Raw genomic sequence first — 15,515 nt, 5'->3', positions numbered from 1 at the left:
ACCTAAGATTGCAATTGAAATATTGGAACATAGGAGTGTATAGATTCAACTTAAGTAGATAAGTCCACTTTCTTATCCAAAGTCATTGAAAGCTCTTCAGCAACGTGTAGAAGTTTTTGTTTATCCACATCCTCAGCAACACTTCATTTTGTCACACATTTATTTTTGCCTATACATTGTGTAAAATAATATTGAACTGTAATTTTAAGTTTCATTTTCCTGATTTTAATGAAATTGAATAAATCATATGAAATTATTGGCCATTCATGTTTCTTCTTTTTGAAAATGCCTATTTTGTCTTTTCTAAGGGATTGCTAGTCCTTTTCTTATTGATTCATAGGAATTAGTATGCTCTGGACACTAGAATTTGGTCTATTTTATGTTATCCGAATATCTTTTCTGTTTCATTAGGCAACCTCTAAAACTTCTGACTTTTGCATTGATGTGTGCTTAATCCATCTAGAATAAAGTTTTGTATATTTATTGAAGTAAAAATCCAGTTTTCTCTTAGCCATATTCAAAAAACTGTTTTCTTAGCCCCATTACTTCTGACATGTATCAGATTCCTGTAATTGTGTGGAAAAGTTTGAGGAGTTCCTTTGAACTTCCAAACACATGTTAGCATCAAGTTGTCAAGTTTCATTTTTTAAATAACTGTTAGACTTTTGATTGGAATTGTATTGGATCAGTTTGGAAAAAGTTGATATCTGTAGGATGCTGGTCTCCCTACTCATAAACTTGTTATCTCCCTCCATTTATTTGATTCTCTTTGTATTTCAATAAGTTTTATTATTTCCTCCATTATTAAAGTCTTAATATTTTTTATGAAACTTACCCATAGTTTTTTTGGGTATTTTTAATACTATTATAAAAGATTTTAAAATATATTTTCTGGAATGCCTGGGTGGCTCAGCGGTTGATCATCTGCCTTCAGCACAGAGCATGATCCAGGAGTTCTGGGATCAGGTCCAACATTGGGCTTCCTGCGAGGAACCTGCTTCTCCCTCTTCCTGTCTCTGCCTCCTTTCTGTGTCTCTCATGAGTAAATAAAATCTTTTTTTAAAATGTCTATTTTTGTTGATGTGTTGAAATGCAGTTGATTTTTCATATTGATTTTGTATCTAGCCACTTTGTAAAATTTTATTAAGTTTAATAAATTGTGTATAGGTTTTTCTGTGTACATAAATACTACAAGCACTCACAGTTTTATTTTTTCTATCCCAATCCATACACCTATTATTTTTTCCTTCCTTGTGTCTTTCATACCTTGATGAATATGATCTCTAGTACAGTAAGGATTAGAAGTAGATCTAGTGGGCATTTTAAAGGATATGCTTTTGATATTTTGCCACTGAATATATCAGTTGCTATGAAATTTTTGGTAGATGTTCTTTATCAGGTTAAAGAAGTTTCCATCTTAAAAAAAAGAAATGTCCATCTATTCCAATTTTGCTGAAAGTGTTTTTTTTTTTTTTTTAATCATGAATGGCTATTATTGAAGTCTATTGAGTGCTTTTCCTACACCCATTGAGATTATCCTTTTTTCTTAACTTTAAATCTCTTAGTTTGGTAAATTACATTAATAAATGTTCTATTATTAAACTATCCTTGCATTCCCAGAATATATCCCAATTTAGTTAAGATGTGTGCTTTTTTGATATACTGCTTAAGTTTTTGTAGATGTAAACTAATTTCAAAATAAAGAGTAGTAGCTAAATTTTTGTTGACAATCAAATCTTCCCCAAAGGTTTGCCCACTTTGCTACAGTATGTGAGAGGAATTTATGGCTATTAGATGCAGGTATTAGCTTGAAGTAGCAAAAAAAGAACACTGAAAAGCTAAATTATAATCTCATTTTGCCCTTCTGTTCATTTGAGAATATAATTAACTTGACTCATGCGGGCCTTTATTTTCCTTAGTGAGTTTGTCTGAGACTCAGGCAGATGTTTACTACTAGTAGTCATGTGGCTTCACTTGAATTCCTATTAATCCATCATCATTGAACCAATATATAGTTAATAGGCTCTAAGACAAGGCAAAAAATATATTCCTCAAGGACCTTCTAGGGAGAGACAGAAAAGTAAACACTTTAAAAACAATTACAGGAATGCCTGGCCAGCTCAGTTGGTAGAGCACGTGAATCTTGATCTTGTGGTTGTGAGTTCAAGCCCCACATTTGGCATAGAACTTACGTTAAAAAAAAAAATTCTTTTTAATTAAAAACATGGTTATAAAATACAATGATACATCTTGTTTTCTATAAACCAAACTATTCATGATACATAGGGGTTAAGGGGGCAGAGATTCTTTGGCTGGAGAGAAAAGAGAAAGATTGAGATGATATATGATATTTGAGCTGAGTTTTATAGATAATGAACATTTACTGATCTCCCTGAACCTCATTTGTATTCTTAGTTGTTAACAAAGGAATTAGAATACTTTTTATTAGACTTTTTTTTTTGTCTCTAATGGCCCTTCTGTCCTTCAAAAAGTTGTTTCTTTCACCCTATGACTATATCGTCTTTTTCAGGACCGTATGAATAATTTCATGCTTTATTAAACATTTGTGCTCCTACCTCTGGTCTTTGATCCTAGGAATCTTTTGTTCAATAGGTGCAGGGTTGTGAATGGCAAAACAGAATCTTCCTAGTTCTGTTTTATTAAGTAATACCAACATCTTTTCTTTATAGAGTATTAATGATTGACAAATGAATCATCATATAGAATTACCCTGTTTCTGTTGTGTTTTTGTGGAATTGCTCAATTTATTACCATAACTAGAATTTTTTAAATTCCAGGGTTTACATAATCTCTAAGTACATTTCATTTGTATGTCTTATTTCAGTGCTGGACCCAAAGGAGACAACATTTATGAATGGAGGTCAACTATATTGGGACCCCCAGGATCTGTCTATGAAGGAGGGGTGTTCTTTCTTGACATTACCTTTTCACCAGACTATCCGTTTAAACCCCCTAAGGTCAGTATAAAGTGTTCATCCATTTTTAGCAATATGTATTGTTGTATATGTCTATACATATACATATTCTTAAATATACATATCTAGGAATGCATGTCTATTCTGTTAACATAGACAACTTCCCAGGGCTAATTGTGTGGAAAAGGAAACCAAATGTGAAAAAATATAGGCTATTTCCTACCCCATCTCCTTACTCATATTTCATTGCTTTTTCTCATCATTTCTCACTGTCTCTTTTCTGTGGTTTATGCTATAATGTAACATAAAGCAACATATTATGAGTGGGACTAGGTGAGTGAGAATGGGCTTATGCCAGCCCTAGAACCCAGGAAACCAGACATAGCCTGAAGCTGAGGCCAGAGCCAAGCCCCAGAGCCAGCCTGAATGTGGAGGGAGCCCCATAAGGCAGGTCTCAGGGCACCAGCTATGGAGTTTTGATGCCTCCACAGTTCAGCTGATCACATGAAGTATACATGCGCTAGAATGGAAAGTATGACCTACAAAGACTTGAAAGTGATGCCAAGAAAATTTATTGAAAAAGTATTTGTAATAGTTGATTAATATAAATGACTAATTAATGACCCATAGGGGAACTTACACTTATTTAAGACAAGATTATATACTTTAAAAATTCTTCACATTCCTTTCTACTGCCTGTAAGTCAGTTATTTGATGAGTAAATTTATTCTTCACTTTGGAAAGGAAAAGTCCCTAAGGACACTGACTGTGTATTGGCCACCAAGAAAAAAACTCTCATTTGACCTGACTTAATCTCTCAATGCAGAGGGAAATAAAACTTGCTTGAGTTGCAGTTTGGAATGGACAGTTTTAAAAAAGTAAAAATAGGACTATACCTTTACCATGAATTTCTGTAATTCCCCTCCCTCTCTTTTTTCTCCCCTCTCTCCTCCTTCCTTCCTTCCTTTCCATTGATGCTTGGATATTGTTTCTTACCACAGCAAAAGTAATAACTATAATTTTACCAAAGAAGGAACCCAGACACAGAAAAACTGAGTAACTTTCCTAGCATTACACAGCAAGCAAATAGTAGTGTTACCAGTACTTGAACCCAGAAGTCTGACCCTAAAGCCTGTGTTCCTTTCTACATTACATGATACATTTATCCGAACTGACAGAGCTGGTGACATTGGTGATCACCCATACTTGCATTAGGTTTGGTTTTCAGTGATAAAGCCATAGTACATGTCATATTTATTTTCTCCTTTTACTGGATGGGAACCTTATGTCTTTCATTCTACTTGGGGCCAGTCCATAAATCACTGGGAGTACTTATTGCACTGCCAGTGATGAGGAACCTTTCTCTGACTGCCTCTTCCGTAAAGGAAATACAGAGTGGGGAAGAGGAGGGAAAATTCAAATCAAGTAGTTGTGCTGCTTGTGAATTTGGTATAGGGTGTTTTGTGCATCTGAAATGTACATCTCAGAAAATGTGTAGGCTTATCCAAGTCCTGCATGACAGAAATGTGTAGATTAAAGCTGGAAGGGAGAACTAGTAGATTAGATAAAATAATGCAGTTTCCAAAAAGGCCTCAAAAGGATGGTCCAAAACAAGATGGAATTTAACACAGCTAAATGTGTAGTATTTCAGTAACAGTCAGAAAGAAATCATGATACAAGAAGGAGAGACCTACTTTATTTTCATATAAATAAAATTTGTGGGCTTTTGGCTAACTAAAATTCTGTGGGAACTTAAGATTCTTGAAACCTCAAGGAGACATTTTTAGGAGTACAATCCTCAGAACTCCAAACCAATCGCACTGTATCTGTAGTGCCTCATTCACTTCTAAGCTCTTCATTTTAAGAGCAAACAAGAATAAGCTGGGGAGTCATCTACACTCTTGAATTTCTTCACTGGTTAAAACACTACAGTGGATATCAGTTGTACCAACTCATTTCTTTTCTAAAACACCTTTCTTGGGTGTTACCTTTCACAGATGAGGAAATTTAGATGAGGCTTAGAGCAGTTTCCTATAATAGACCACCAAGAATTTACTGATTTCTGACTTCACAGACCATGTACTTTCCACTGAATTATACATAGTTAACCTAGAGATGTTTACTAGTAAAAATAGGACATAGGAGGAATGTGATATTTCTCCTCAAATGCTTTAGGAATTGTGGTATGGGATTTAGGCCTTATTCTGGATGGCTGGGTGGGACAAAAATAGAAGCAGGAGGGTATCAGTTACAGGGATATATATATTAATTCTTACAAGGAAAATCTGAACCACAGCTATATAGTCTGCTTTTGAATAGCTCTACTTTGACACAGTAGGCTTCCTTTTACTGGGAGTAAATATTTGCCAGTATTTCTGTTTTTTAAAAAAAAAAAGAAAGCTAAATTAGTACCTGTCAAGAATATTACCAGAAAAAAAATAAGCTCCTCCACTGAATGAATATGATTAAACAGTTTCTTAGGACAAAGGAAAAATCAAATTTTGGTAACTCAAATTTCAATTTAAATGCACATTTATTTGAAACCCGTGGGAAGTTTTTTAAAAATTTATCATTACCTAATTTACCAATTTTAGAAACCAGATTTTGTAGACAGATACGCTGTTCTAAGGGGGAAAGTTTGTGGTGTCTTGAAAGCTATTAACTAAAGACTTTTTTTATTAATAATTTTGAAGTACCATGTCCATGCCTTTCTAATCTAATCTATTCTTCTAAATAGGCTGCATTTGGAGTTGTCTTGGTTGTTTTCTCTGTTGCCCTCATCTTTTTCCATCAATATTAGCCACATACTTTGATTAATGAAATATTTCCAATGCTCTGAAGAATGAACCCAGTTAGCAGTAGGTGTTAGAATTGTTGGTGAGACCAGAGGTTCACAAATAAACCTGATTGGCTCTCTATTGGTTATCAGATATCCATTTCATAAAATTAGTCTATAGCATAATGAGATCCATGAAATGACTTTTCTTACATTTGGAATCCTTACTGAGGATTGTAAATGCTCTCATGCTCAGATTAAATAATTTAACATATAAACCATTTAGCCAAATTTATCACTTTAAAAAATCAATAAATAAAAATGTGAAAAAATAAATACTGTAGCACTCCAGTACACTTAAACGTCAGTGGAGTGATTTGGATGTCTCTTCAAGCCATAGGAAAATTTTGGGAAGAGGACTTCATTAGTTTGAACATCCTCACTCTACACTAGCTAATTGTTCAAAATCAGATGAGCTATTCCAATAATTTCTTCCAGAAGTCATCTAAATTTTAATAAGGCAGTGAAAGCAATTTTTAATTATGTAATATTCATTAAATTTACTATACTAGTTTTAAATAGGGCAAGTACTTGCAAGTGCTGTATCTCAGTACAATTCTTAGTACATTGATTTTCTTATATAATAAATATGTTTATGCCTCTTTTTACTAAATCTACAGCAGTTTTGTTTATATGACATTATTAACTGTGTCTGAAGTATCTCAGTATCTGATACCAGAGCTTCAGGTGAATATTTAACCATCAATGATAATATTATTTCTCTGGGAAGATACCCATTTAATGAAACTATCTGGGAATAACATATTATGGCCAAAAAAAAAAGCAATAATAAAGTACTGGCATATCCCAAAGTTTTTTAATTCTGTATTTCTTTCAATATAGATATATATTTTAGTGTTCTAATTCAGATATCTGTTTATTTGTAAAGTATAAATTGCTTTATATCTTTTTGGGGATTATATTTTCTTATACATAATATAGATATTACTCCTATACTCAAAACCTACTTTTTTTATGTCTACTGTGTAAATACTTTAATGTTTTTAACTCTGCAAAGTCTACATGTTTGTTACAGAATAAAAAGTAATTGGAGAAACAAAAGGAAAGAATTTAAATTACCTGTAATCCTAACCCAAAAATTATTCATGCCATTTTTTTTTAAATTTTTATTTATTTATGATAGTCACAGAGAGAGAGAGAGAGAGAGGCAGAGACACAGGCAGAGGGAGAAGCAGGCTCCATGCACCGGGAGCCTGATGTGGGATTCGATCCCGGGTCTCCAGGATCGCGCCCTGGGCCATAGGCAAGCGCCAAACCACTGCGCCACCCAGGGATCCCTCATGCCATTTTATATATCTTTTTTGAGATTTTGATCTCTGCATAAAAATATATTGTATGCATGCCCACAAATAGATACATAAATATTGGGCCATATTTCCCCTGGTTTTAGAATTACTTTTTACCTAGTATTCTGTTTTCACCCAACACTCTATTTTCCAATAAACACATAACCGCATTAGAATTATCGAGGCTCCATAATATTCCATTGTATAAATATACCAAATTTAATTTCCTGTTATTGAACATAAGCTGTTGCCAACATATCTGTTATAGTAGTGATGTGATTAACATTCTTTTAATTACATATTTTGTATGCTTGCATAATTATTTCCTGAGGCTAAATTTGTTGACATGGAACTTCTGGGTAAATGGGTTTATATATATATTTGTAGAATTTTGTTAAAGGTTGACAAGTTGCCCTCCAGAAAAATTGTAGCAGTTTACGTCATGGCCATCAACATAGTGATAATACAGTACTTCCCTTCACTCTGCTCAGTTCTGAGGATTCCTTATCTTTTTTAATCTTTGCCAACCCAGTAGATGAAAAGTAATATTTCATGGTTGCTTTATATTTATTTGACTACCAGTGAGATGTAGAAGTTTTCACATATACTATTGTCCAGTTATTTGTATTTTTCTGAATAATATGAAAAGATTTTTTCTTGAAAGTTATATACCAAGTAAAATTAACAAGCATACTTGAAAAATTCAGAAGCAAAATAATAGAATATGCTTTATTTCTATAAAAACACTTTAAAAATATTGTGACACCCTGTGTCTGATATTTTGTTTCTCAGAGATTCTAATGACATACATACTAATTAGGTAACAGGTAGATCTTTGTTTTTACAGTAGAAATGCATAGAGGTAGCCTATTCATAATTTGGCTTTTTCTGTCTTCCTGTGGAACTGCATATTTTATAAAATATAAGTAGGCATTTTAAACAGATTTAAGAGTAGGTAGGTAGGAAAATGAAATGTGTTTGTTATTTTAGCATTTCAGGCAGCCTGTGCACAAGTCAAACAAGTTCTCAGTATTCCTGTCTATTACTGGAAAACGTTGTTTTCTTTGATAATGGCAAGATGGTATTTGCCGGTAGGTATTTTCCAAAAAGGAATGATAAAATTTGTGCTTAAAATGTTTAAAAAATTACATATGTATGTAGAAGTATTTGTGTAGAGTATTTTGTGTGGACTTCTTTAATAATAATATCTAAAAGCTTATTTAATTATAGTTGGTTTTTCATAACAATTTTATCAAATATATTTTAAAATAAATCTTAGAGATCATTTCAGTATATTTTATGTTTTATGGTTTTATTTTTTTATAAAATCTAAACTGAATTGCTTACTAATGAAATGTCATTAAATAGGAAAGGTCTTAACTGGTTTCAGACAATGAAATAGGTTAAGTTAGGTCCATCCGATTTTCAAAATCTTTATCATCCTCATTAGATTTTAACCTTAAATTGCCAGGTCAAGGCTAATCATGAATAAAGTAGCTAATTAGTTATAGTAAGAAGCAATGATATTCAACATTTAAAAGCCAGAGAGAAACTTATAACTAAAGTTCAACAAGGAGTTCTACTTTTTATTCCAATTAAGTTATTATTTACTTAGCTTTATTGTTTCTGCTATTGCTCAAAGAAGAAAGTTGGTTGTGTGTCTCAGGATTTTCAGAAAGAGCAGTGGTTTACATGTGTAAATGCAGCTTCCCACTCATTTGCTCATTTGCTGGCCTTGGAGGTAGAATACACAGTTGTCCTGGAGTAATGTGAATTAACTTGTTTAACCTGAGCTTGTATGTTCGTGTAAAGCCTACCTGTGGATTAAGTGCTTTCATATCTATTGAATTGCCTTTTTGGCTTCTCCAGCTTGACACCCAGTAGTCACCCAAACTTAATTGGTCCAAACCCAAACTATTGATTGCACAACCCCATTCCACTCCTGCCAAACCAGCTCCTCCAGGCTTCCGCATCTCAGTGAATGAGAATTCCATTTTTCTTGTGGCTGAAATTAAAAACTGTTGTCATCTTTAACTTTTATAAGTCAGATATGTTCATTCATTGACTAAAGCTTTTCAGCGATTCCAACTCACTGGATAAAAGCACATAAAACCCCTTTTCAAAATCACTATCACCCTTGGCTCAAATACTCTAAGCATGTTTCCTCCACAGAGCCTTTACATTTGTTCTTCCTTCTGCTTTCATTGTTTTCCTCTGCCTGAAATTCTTATGGTTCACTCCATTTTTCCCTTCAGATATCTGCTCAGATGTTAACTTTTCAAAGAAGCTCTTGCATGATAATTCTTAACCACCTTCTGACCCCGTGAACTTCCCCACCATAACCACCATACTTGATTTTTCTCCATTTCACTTCTCCCTCCTGGCATTATGTAGTACCTTGTCTAAAGGGTTTATTATGTTTACCTTTCTTCAGTTAGTATGTAAAGTGCAGGAGCACAAAGACTTCATCTTGATGTCACTCCTAAATTCCTGGCACCTAAAACGGTACCTGACAGTTCAGTAGGCATTCAGTAAAAATATGTTCATTTAATCCATACAACTTTGCCATTAAGACAGTACTTATTACTACCATCACTCCCATTTATAGACTAGAAAACCTAGGCTTATGGAGGTTAAGTGGTCCACAGGTCACATGGAAAGTAGGTAGCAAAACTGGAAACCAAACCCAGTTCTAAACTGAACTTTTCAATCCCCAGTTGTAGAGAAGATTTAAATGATTTATATCCCTGGAAGAAGGAATACTCCTTAGATTTTATACTCTTAGATTTTATACTCTGGTATAGGTTAATTATATCAGATCATTCACTAAACCAGGTTTTTTGGGGACGAAAATGAAATTGATGATACAAGAAGGAAAGAATGTTAGGAGGAGATTGCAAATGCCTATCTTTCAGTTTTGGCAAGGATCCTCTTTCCAAAGGCACCTGACCCATTTTCTCCAGTGTATTCATACTTCATAGACACTGAGGCATTAATTTATGTTAACAGTAAATAACTGATTTCTACATTTTGTTAGCCCTAAACTAAGGAGAAGTTACTTCCCACTTCACAGGTCATTTTCACATTTGATTATTGTCAAAACAGCCTTATATCTTCAGTGTCTTAACTGGGCTACAGTATTACTTGTATCTCATGAGTCAAAAAGTTTTCTTTTTTTAGTCCATTCTCCTTTGTGATAAACCATTTTAAAATGCCATGCTATAATTTAATGTGTGAAATTTCAAAATGAATCTGATGAGTAAAAATAGATCGTAACAGTGGCTATTGTTTAAAACAATACACATTGCATCCATTCATATATCCAACCACTACCCCCCAACTATCACAATTCAATTTAAAAATTACTAAAAATAAGGATTGGATTTTGTTTGTTTTCAGGGCAAGGAATACCAACTTTATTTGTTCTAAACCAAATTAAATATGCTGATAAGCTAAAAAGGAATTAGCCATTTGTCTCAGAGGAAGTTCAGTTTTATCATATTTTATCAAGATTTCTCTATCTAGTTTCCTGTAGTCTAATGCAGTTCCAGACTTTGGAGAAAGACCTTTAGTTTGTCATTGTCTTCCCTGAGATGCTTATTGCCCAAGACATCTTAACCTATTTGGGTTGGATTAAGCTTTGCCCAAACTGATGGAGTTGGTATGTAATCAGCCTCTCTGATACCTACTCACACCTTCTTGCCAAACAAGTAGGGATCTCAAGTATTTTGCTGTGTTCCTTCATACTCTGGAGTTCCTTTCTCTGTGGCCCCACTCTAAATGCAGTTGGTATTTGTTGATATTACTGTCAGCATAATTGAAAGGAATGGGCAGACCTAAATGCCTTCACAAAGGATGTTCTTCTACAGGGGGGTTCAATGAACAAAGGAAATTGGAGTGAGACCTTCAGATGTTTGTAAAATGAGGAGCTTTCTTGTTGTCACGCCAGGGAAAGATGGCAACTCACTTATCAGAGAGAGGTGATTTCTCCAAAGAAGGGTTCCCAGATTTAGACAAGTGATGTTCTCCCCTCGCGAAGGTTTTCTGAAGAGAAAAAGGGTGGAGTGGCTTCAAAATGAAATTTTCAGGATCACAAACATCAAAGGGCAGGGATCCACTATTTCCAGAAAACAGGGCACACTGGGAACTCTGAGAGAAACACCATGAGTCACAGAAAATTCAGGGACAGTAAGGCAGTGGTAAAGGAATAGAGCTTGTGAGGAGGGAAAATTCTGCACAACTGAGCCAGAAGAAGCTACACATTTGCACTTTTCTTAACCTTGTATAAAAGAGCCCTGATAAGAACAGATCAAGACAGAACAGAGAGCTTGTGTTTATTGTCTGTAAATTTTAAAACAAATTATTTTCTATCATCCACTTGAGAAATGAGGTGGGGAAATGATATTCTACATGTAAGACAGAATTATGATAGCCTCTACTTTATTTAAAGGTGTTACTTATTTGGATAGCTATATATAATGCTGTTTTATTCAAGCTTGTATAGAATGTGAAGGTCTGAGTTAATTTTTAAGACTACCAGCCAAATATCAACTCCTTTATGGCAAATGATCAAGTTTCCTTGATTTTTTTTTCCAGAGTTGGATCTGGATCTCTTGATAAGATAGCAGCCTTTAGAGATTTGCTTTTTTAGCAGGTCCAAGGAAAAATTAGGCAGGAAGAAAGGAATGTTCTGAGTTCCCAGCTGGCCAAGATCATAGTATGTAATCATGGCTTATCACTGAGTTAGGGGAAAGATCAACTGGTTTTTACCAGTATTATGCAGGTCTTCCTGTAGAAAATAACAAGGAACAAAGTGATATAAAAGTTAAAGATTATAAATAAAATAGACCTAGCATCAAATAGCTACATTGATTCATACAGGTGTAACTATTCTAAGAACCAGATATATTTTTCTTGTGGTATTAGTATGTTAACATAAACCTGCCCCAAAATTCCTGTAAGTTCTTACTAGTTGCTATTAAAATGTCTATGTTAAGGCTAATTTATAAAGCAAAGATTTATCGAGCCCTTCTTTCTGGGTCTTGTTACATAAAGATCAATAAGGTACAGCCCCAAGGACCATGTAGACAAGGAGAATAGGCAGGGGCTAATACAGTAGTCCAAGCTAGAAAAGAATGAAGACTATGTTTTGGAGATAAAGACAAGGGAAATATATATATATGAATTCTTCTTTTTATTCCTTTATTTAGTAATTATGTTTATACCATGCAGCATCCAGATACTGGACATATAGAAATGCCTCTTCTTGCAGAGTTTACATTCAAGAAATTATAAAACAAGATTTCTCAATTTCAGCATGATTGATATTTTGGACAAGAGAATTTGTTCTTATGGAGGGATATCCTTTGCATTATAGGATGCAGAGCAGCATCACTGGCCTCTACACACTAGGTGCCAGGAGTAGTCTTCCCCCTCACCTTCGGCCCCCTAATTTGTGACAGACAGAAATGTCTCCAGATATTGTTGAATGTCTTCTAGAGGCTCTGAGGAGATCACCAGTGGTTGAGAAGCAGAATTTTTTTTTTCATTTGAGTATAGTTGACACACAATGTTACATTAGTTTCAGGTATACAGTATAATGATTCATCTTCTTTATACATTATGCTATGCTCACCACAAGTGTAACTTCTGTCTGTCACCATACAACACTATTACAGTATGGTCTACATTCCCTGTGCTGTGCCTTTATTCCTGTAGCTTACTCATTTCATAACTGAAAAACTGTATCTTAAACTCCCCTGTACCCATATTGTCCATTCCCCATACCTCTTCCCTCTGCCAAACATCAGTCTATTTTCTGTATCTATAGGTCTGATTCTGGTTTTTGTCTGTTTGTTTAGAGAAGCACTATTTTAGGCAGTAGTATTGGTATCCACTGTTAACTGATTAGAGACATCTATGAGAATTCTCCAGTTTCTAATCTGAGTAGCCAAAGCCAGGTAATGGGGGAATGGGGTGTCGGGCATGTTTCCTTTGAGAAACTTATAGGACATTTGGGTGGGAAATGTTCATCAGGCAGCTTTACAGGTGTGGGATTCAAATGAGTGATGTGAACTAGAAATACAGGTTTGGGGAATAAAACTCTGTGATAAAGACTTCATTCACAGAAACATGCAATTTTGAACCAAAACTCCATTTTTGGAACTAAAATTTCCAGAATGGGTTTCCCAAGGGAAAGACTGATAATTGGAAAGATTAACAAAACTCACATTTTCTCTTGTGCATTATGTTCTTGGTGTTTGGGGATCAGAGATTATTTTCCATGCAAAAGTACACAATAATGCCTCACAAAATATCATATTGTTATTTTTAAAAGAGTCATCTGTTAATAAATCATAAAAGCATGAACAATTATATCAAGTCAAATTAATCTTCCCACAAGTGCCTAAATAAGGACTAAAATAAATCAAAATAATTACTCCTACAAGAGAATGGATTAAATTACCTTCTTCAAGCTCTCGTTGAGCCTTTTGTTCTGTCTTTAAAATCTACTGATAGTTTGGTGGTTGTGGAGAGTTGTGTATAAGAAATCATACTGTATTTTTTTAATGCTTAGTGTATTACACTAACATTATACTGTAATTTGACATTCATTATCTCACTTGATCCTCTCACTTTGAGAGGTAGGTTTCATTATCAAGGAAACTGAAACTTTTAAGTAATGTCATTAGGATCCCATAGCTAATAAGTTCCAGGGTCTGGATTAGAACTCCTGGCCTCCTAATTTCCATTCCAGCTGCCCCAACCCTTTATAGCTATATAGTAGCTATGCTCTGAAGTGATCTTTGCTAAAAACACAGTAATCCAGTTTATTGCCAGCAGCCATACTTCGGGTGACCCCTTGTATTCTTTCCTGTAGTTGATGGGAAGCATCCATTTTTGCTTTTGTTTTTGTGGAGAATTAGGCTAAATAAGATTTTTGTTTTGGCATTTGCAAAACTAAAAACCTATATATGTATGGTATGTTATATATTTATATCTCTCCTACATATGGCCACTAATTTATTTTAAACTCTGTCCCTATAGATTATATAAAACAGTTTATTCAGCAAGGAAATAATACATAAAGCAGTATGTTTATTTCAATTTTTTACAGCTATTTTCATTTCCACATTTTTTCTTCCTTTCTCATTTTAAAATATCATGTCTTCCATAATGGTTTGCTTTTAAAATCAACAGTTTCTTTTTTATTGAATTATCCTTAACATACAATATTAGTGTCTGATGTACAACATATTGATTCAACATTTATATACATTACAAAAGGCTCACCATAAGTATAGTCACCATCTGTCACCATACAAAGATATTACAGTGTTATTGACTATATATTCCCTGTGCTGTATTTTTCATCCCACTGACCTATTTATTTTATAACTGGAAGTTTTTACCTCATAATTGCCTTTGCCTGTGATGCCCATCTGCCCACTTCCCTCCCCTCTGGCAACCACCAAGTTTTTTTCTTTATTTAAGAGTTATTTCATTTGCTTTAAGATTTCACATGTAAGTGAAATCATTGGCAATTTTGTCTTTCTCAGTCTCACTTATTTCACTTACTATAATACCCTCTACGTCCATTCATGTTGTCACAAATGGCAAGATTTCATTCTTTTTAGTGGCTGAGTAATACTCTATGATAGATATAACATCTTTATCCATTCATGTGTCGATGATGAGTTGATTCCATAACTTAGCTATTATAAGTAATGCAGCAGTAAACAGTAATGCATGTATCTTTTTGAATTAGTGTTTTCATTTTCCTTGGGTAAATACTTAGTAGTGGAGTTACTGGATCATATTTTTTTTTTTTTTAACTTTTTGAAAAGCCTCCATGTTGTTTCCCAGAGTGGTTTTATCAGTTTACATTTCCATCACAAGTGTATGAATTAGAGTTCCCTTTTCTCCACATCCTTGCCAATACTTATTTTTTGTCTTTTTGATAGAAGCCATTCTTACTACTATGATATCTCATTCTGGTTTTGATTTGCATTTTCCTGATGATTAGTGATGTTGAACATCTTTTCATGTGTCTGTTAGCCATCTGTATGTCTTCTTTGGACAATGTCTATTCGGGTCATCTGCCCATTTTTTAATCAGGTCGTTGGGGGTTTTTTGGTATTGAGTTGTAGGAGTTCTTTATATATTTTGGATATTAACCCTTTATTGGGTATATCATTTGAGAATATCTTCCCTCATTTACTAGGTTGCCTTTTTGTTTTGTTGATGATTTCCTTCTTGTGCAAAAGCTTTTTATTTTGGAGTAGTCCCAATAGTTTATTTTTGCATTTGTTTCCCTTTCCTTAGGATGCATATCCATAAATAAGTTACTAAGTCTGATGTCTAAAAAGATTACTGCCTTTGTTTTCTTTTAGCATTTTTATGGTTTCAGGTGTCACATTTAGGTCTTTAATCCAT

General features: G+C 34.1%; 1 protein-coding gene across 1 annotated transcript in view; it reads left to right on the top strand.

Moving 5' to 3' along the window:
- Nucleotides 1-15,515, top strand: part of LOC121478834 (ubiquitin-conjugating enzyme E2 E2) — a 356,204-nt gene that overhangs the window by 267,938 nt on the left and 72,751 nt on the right. Inside the window, exon 4 of the mRNA XM_041734202.1 lies at nt 2,846-2,978. Coding sequence (XP_041590136.1) covers nt 2,846-2,978 — 133 coding nt within the window. The remainder of the gene's footprint in view (nt 1-2,845; nt 2,979-15,515) is intronic.

This window comes from Vulpes lagopus, chromosome 19, assembly GCF_018345385.1.
Source record: "Vulpes lagopus strain Blue_001 chromosome 19, ASM1834538v1, whole genome shotgun sequence".
Lineage (NCBI taxonomy): Eukaryota > Metazoa > Chordata > Mammalia > Carnivora > Canidae > Vulpes > Vulpes lagopus.
Note: the sequence above shows the minus strand (reverse complement) of the source record. Positions and strands in the feature narration are given on the sequence as shown.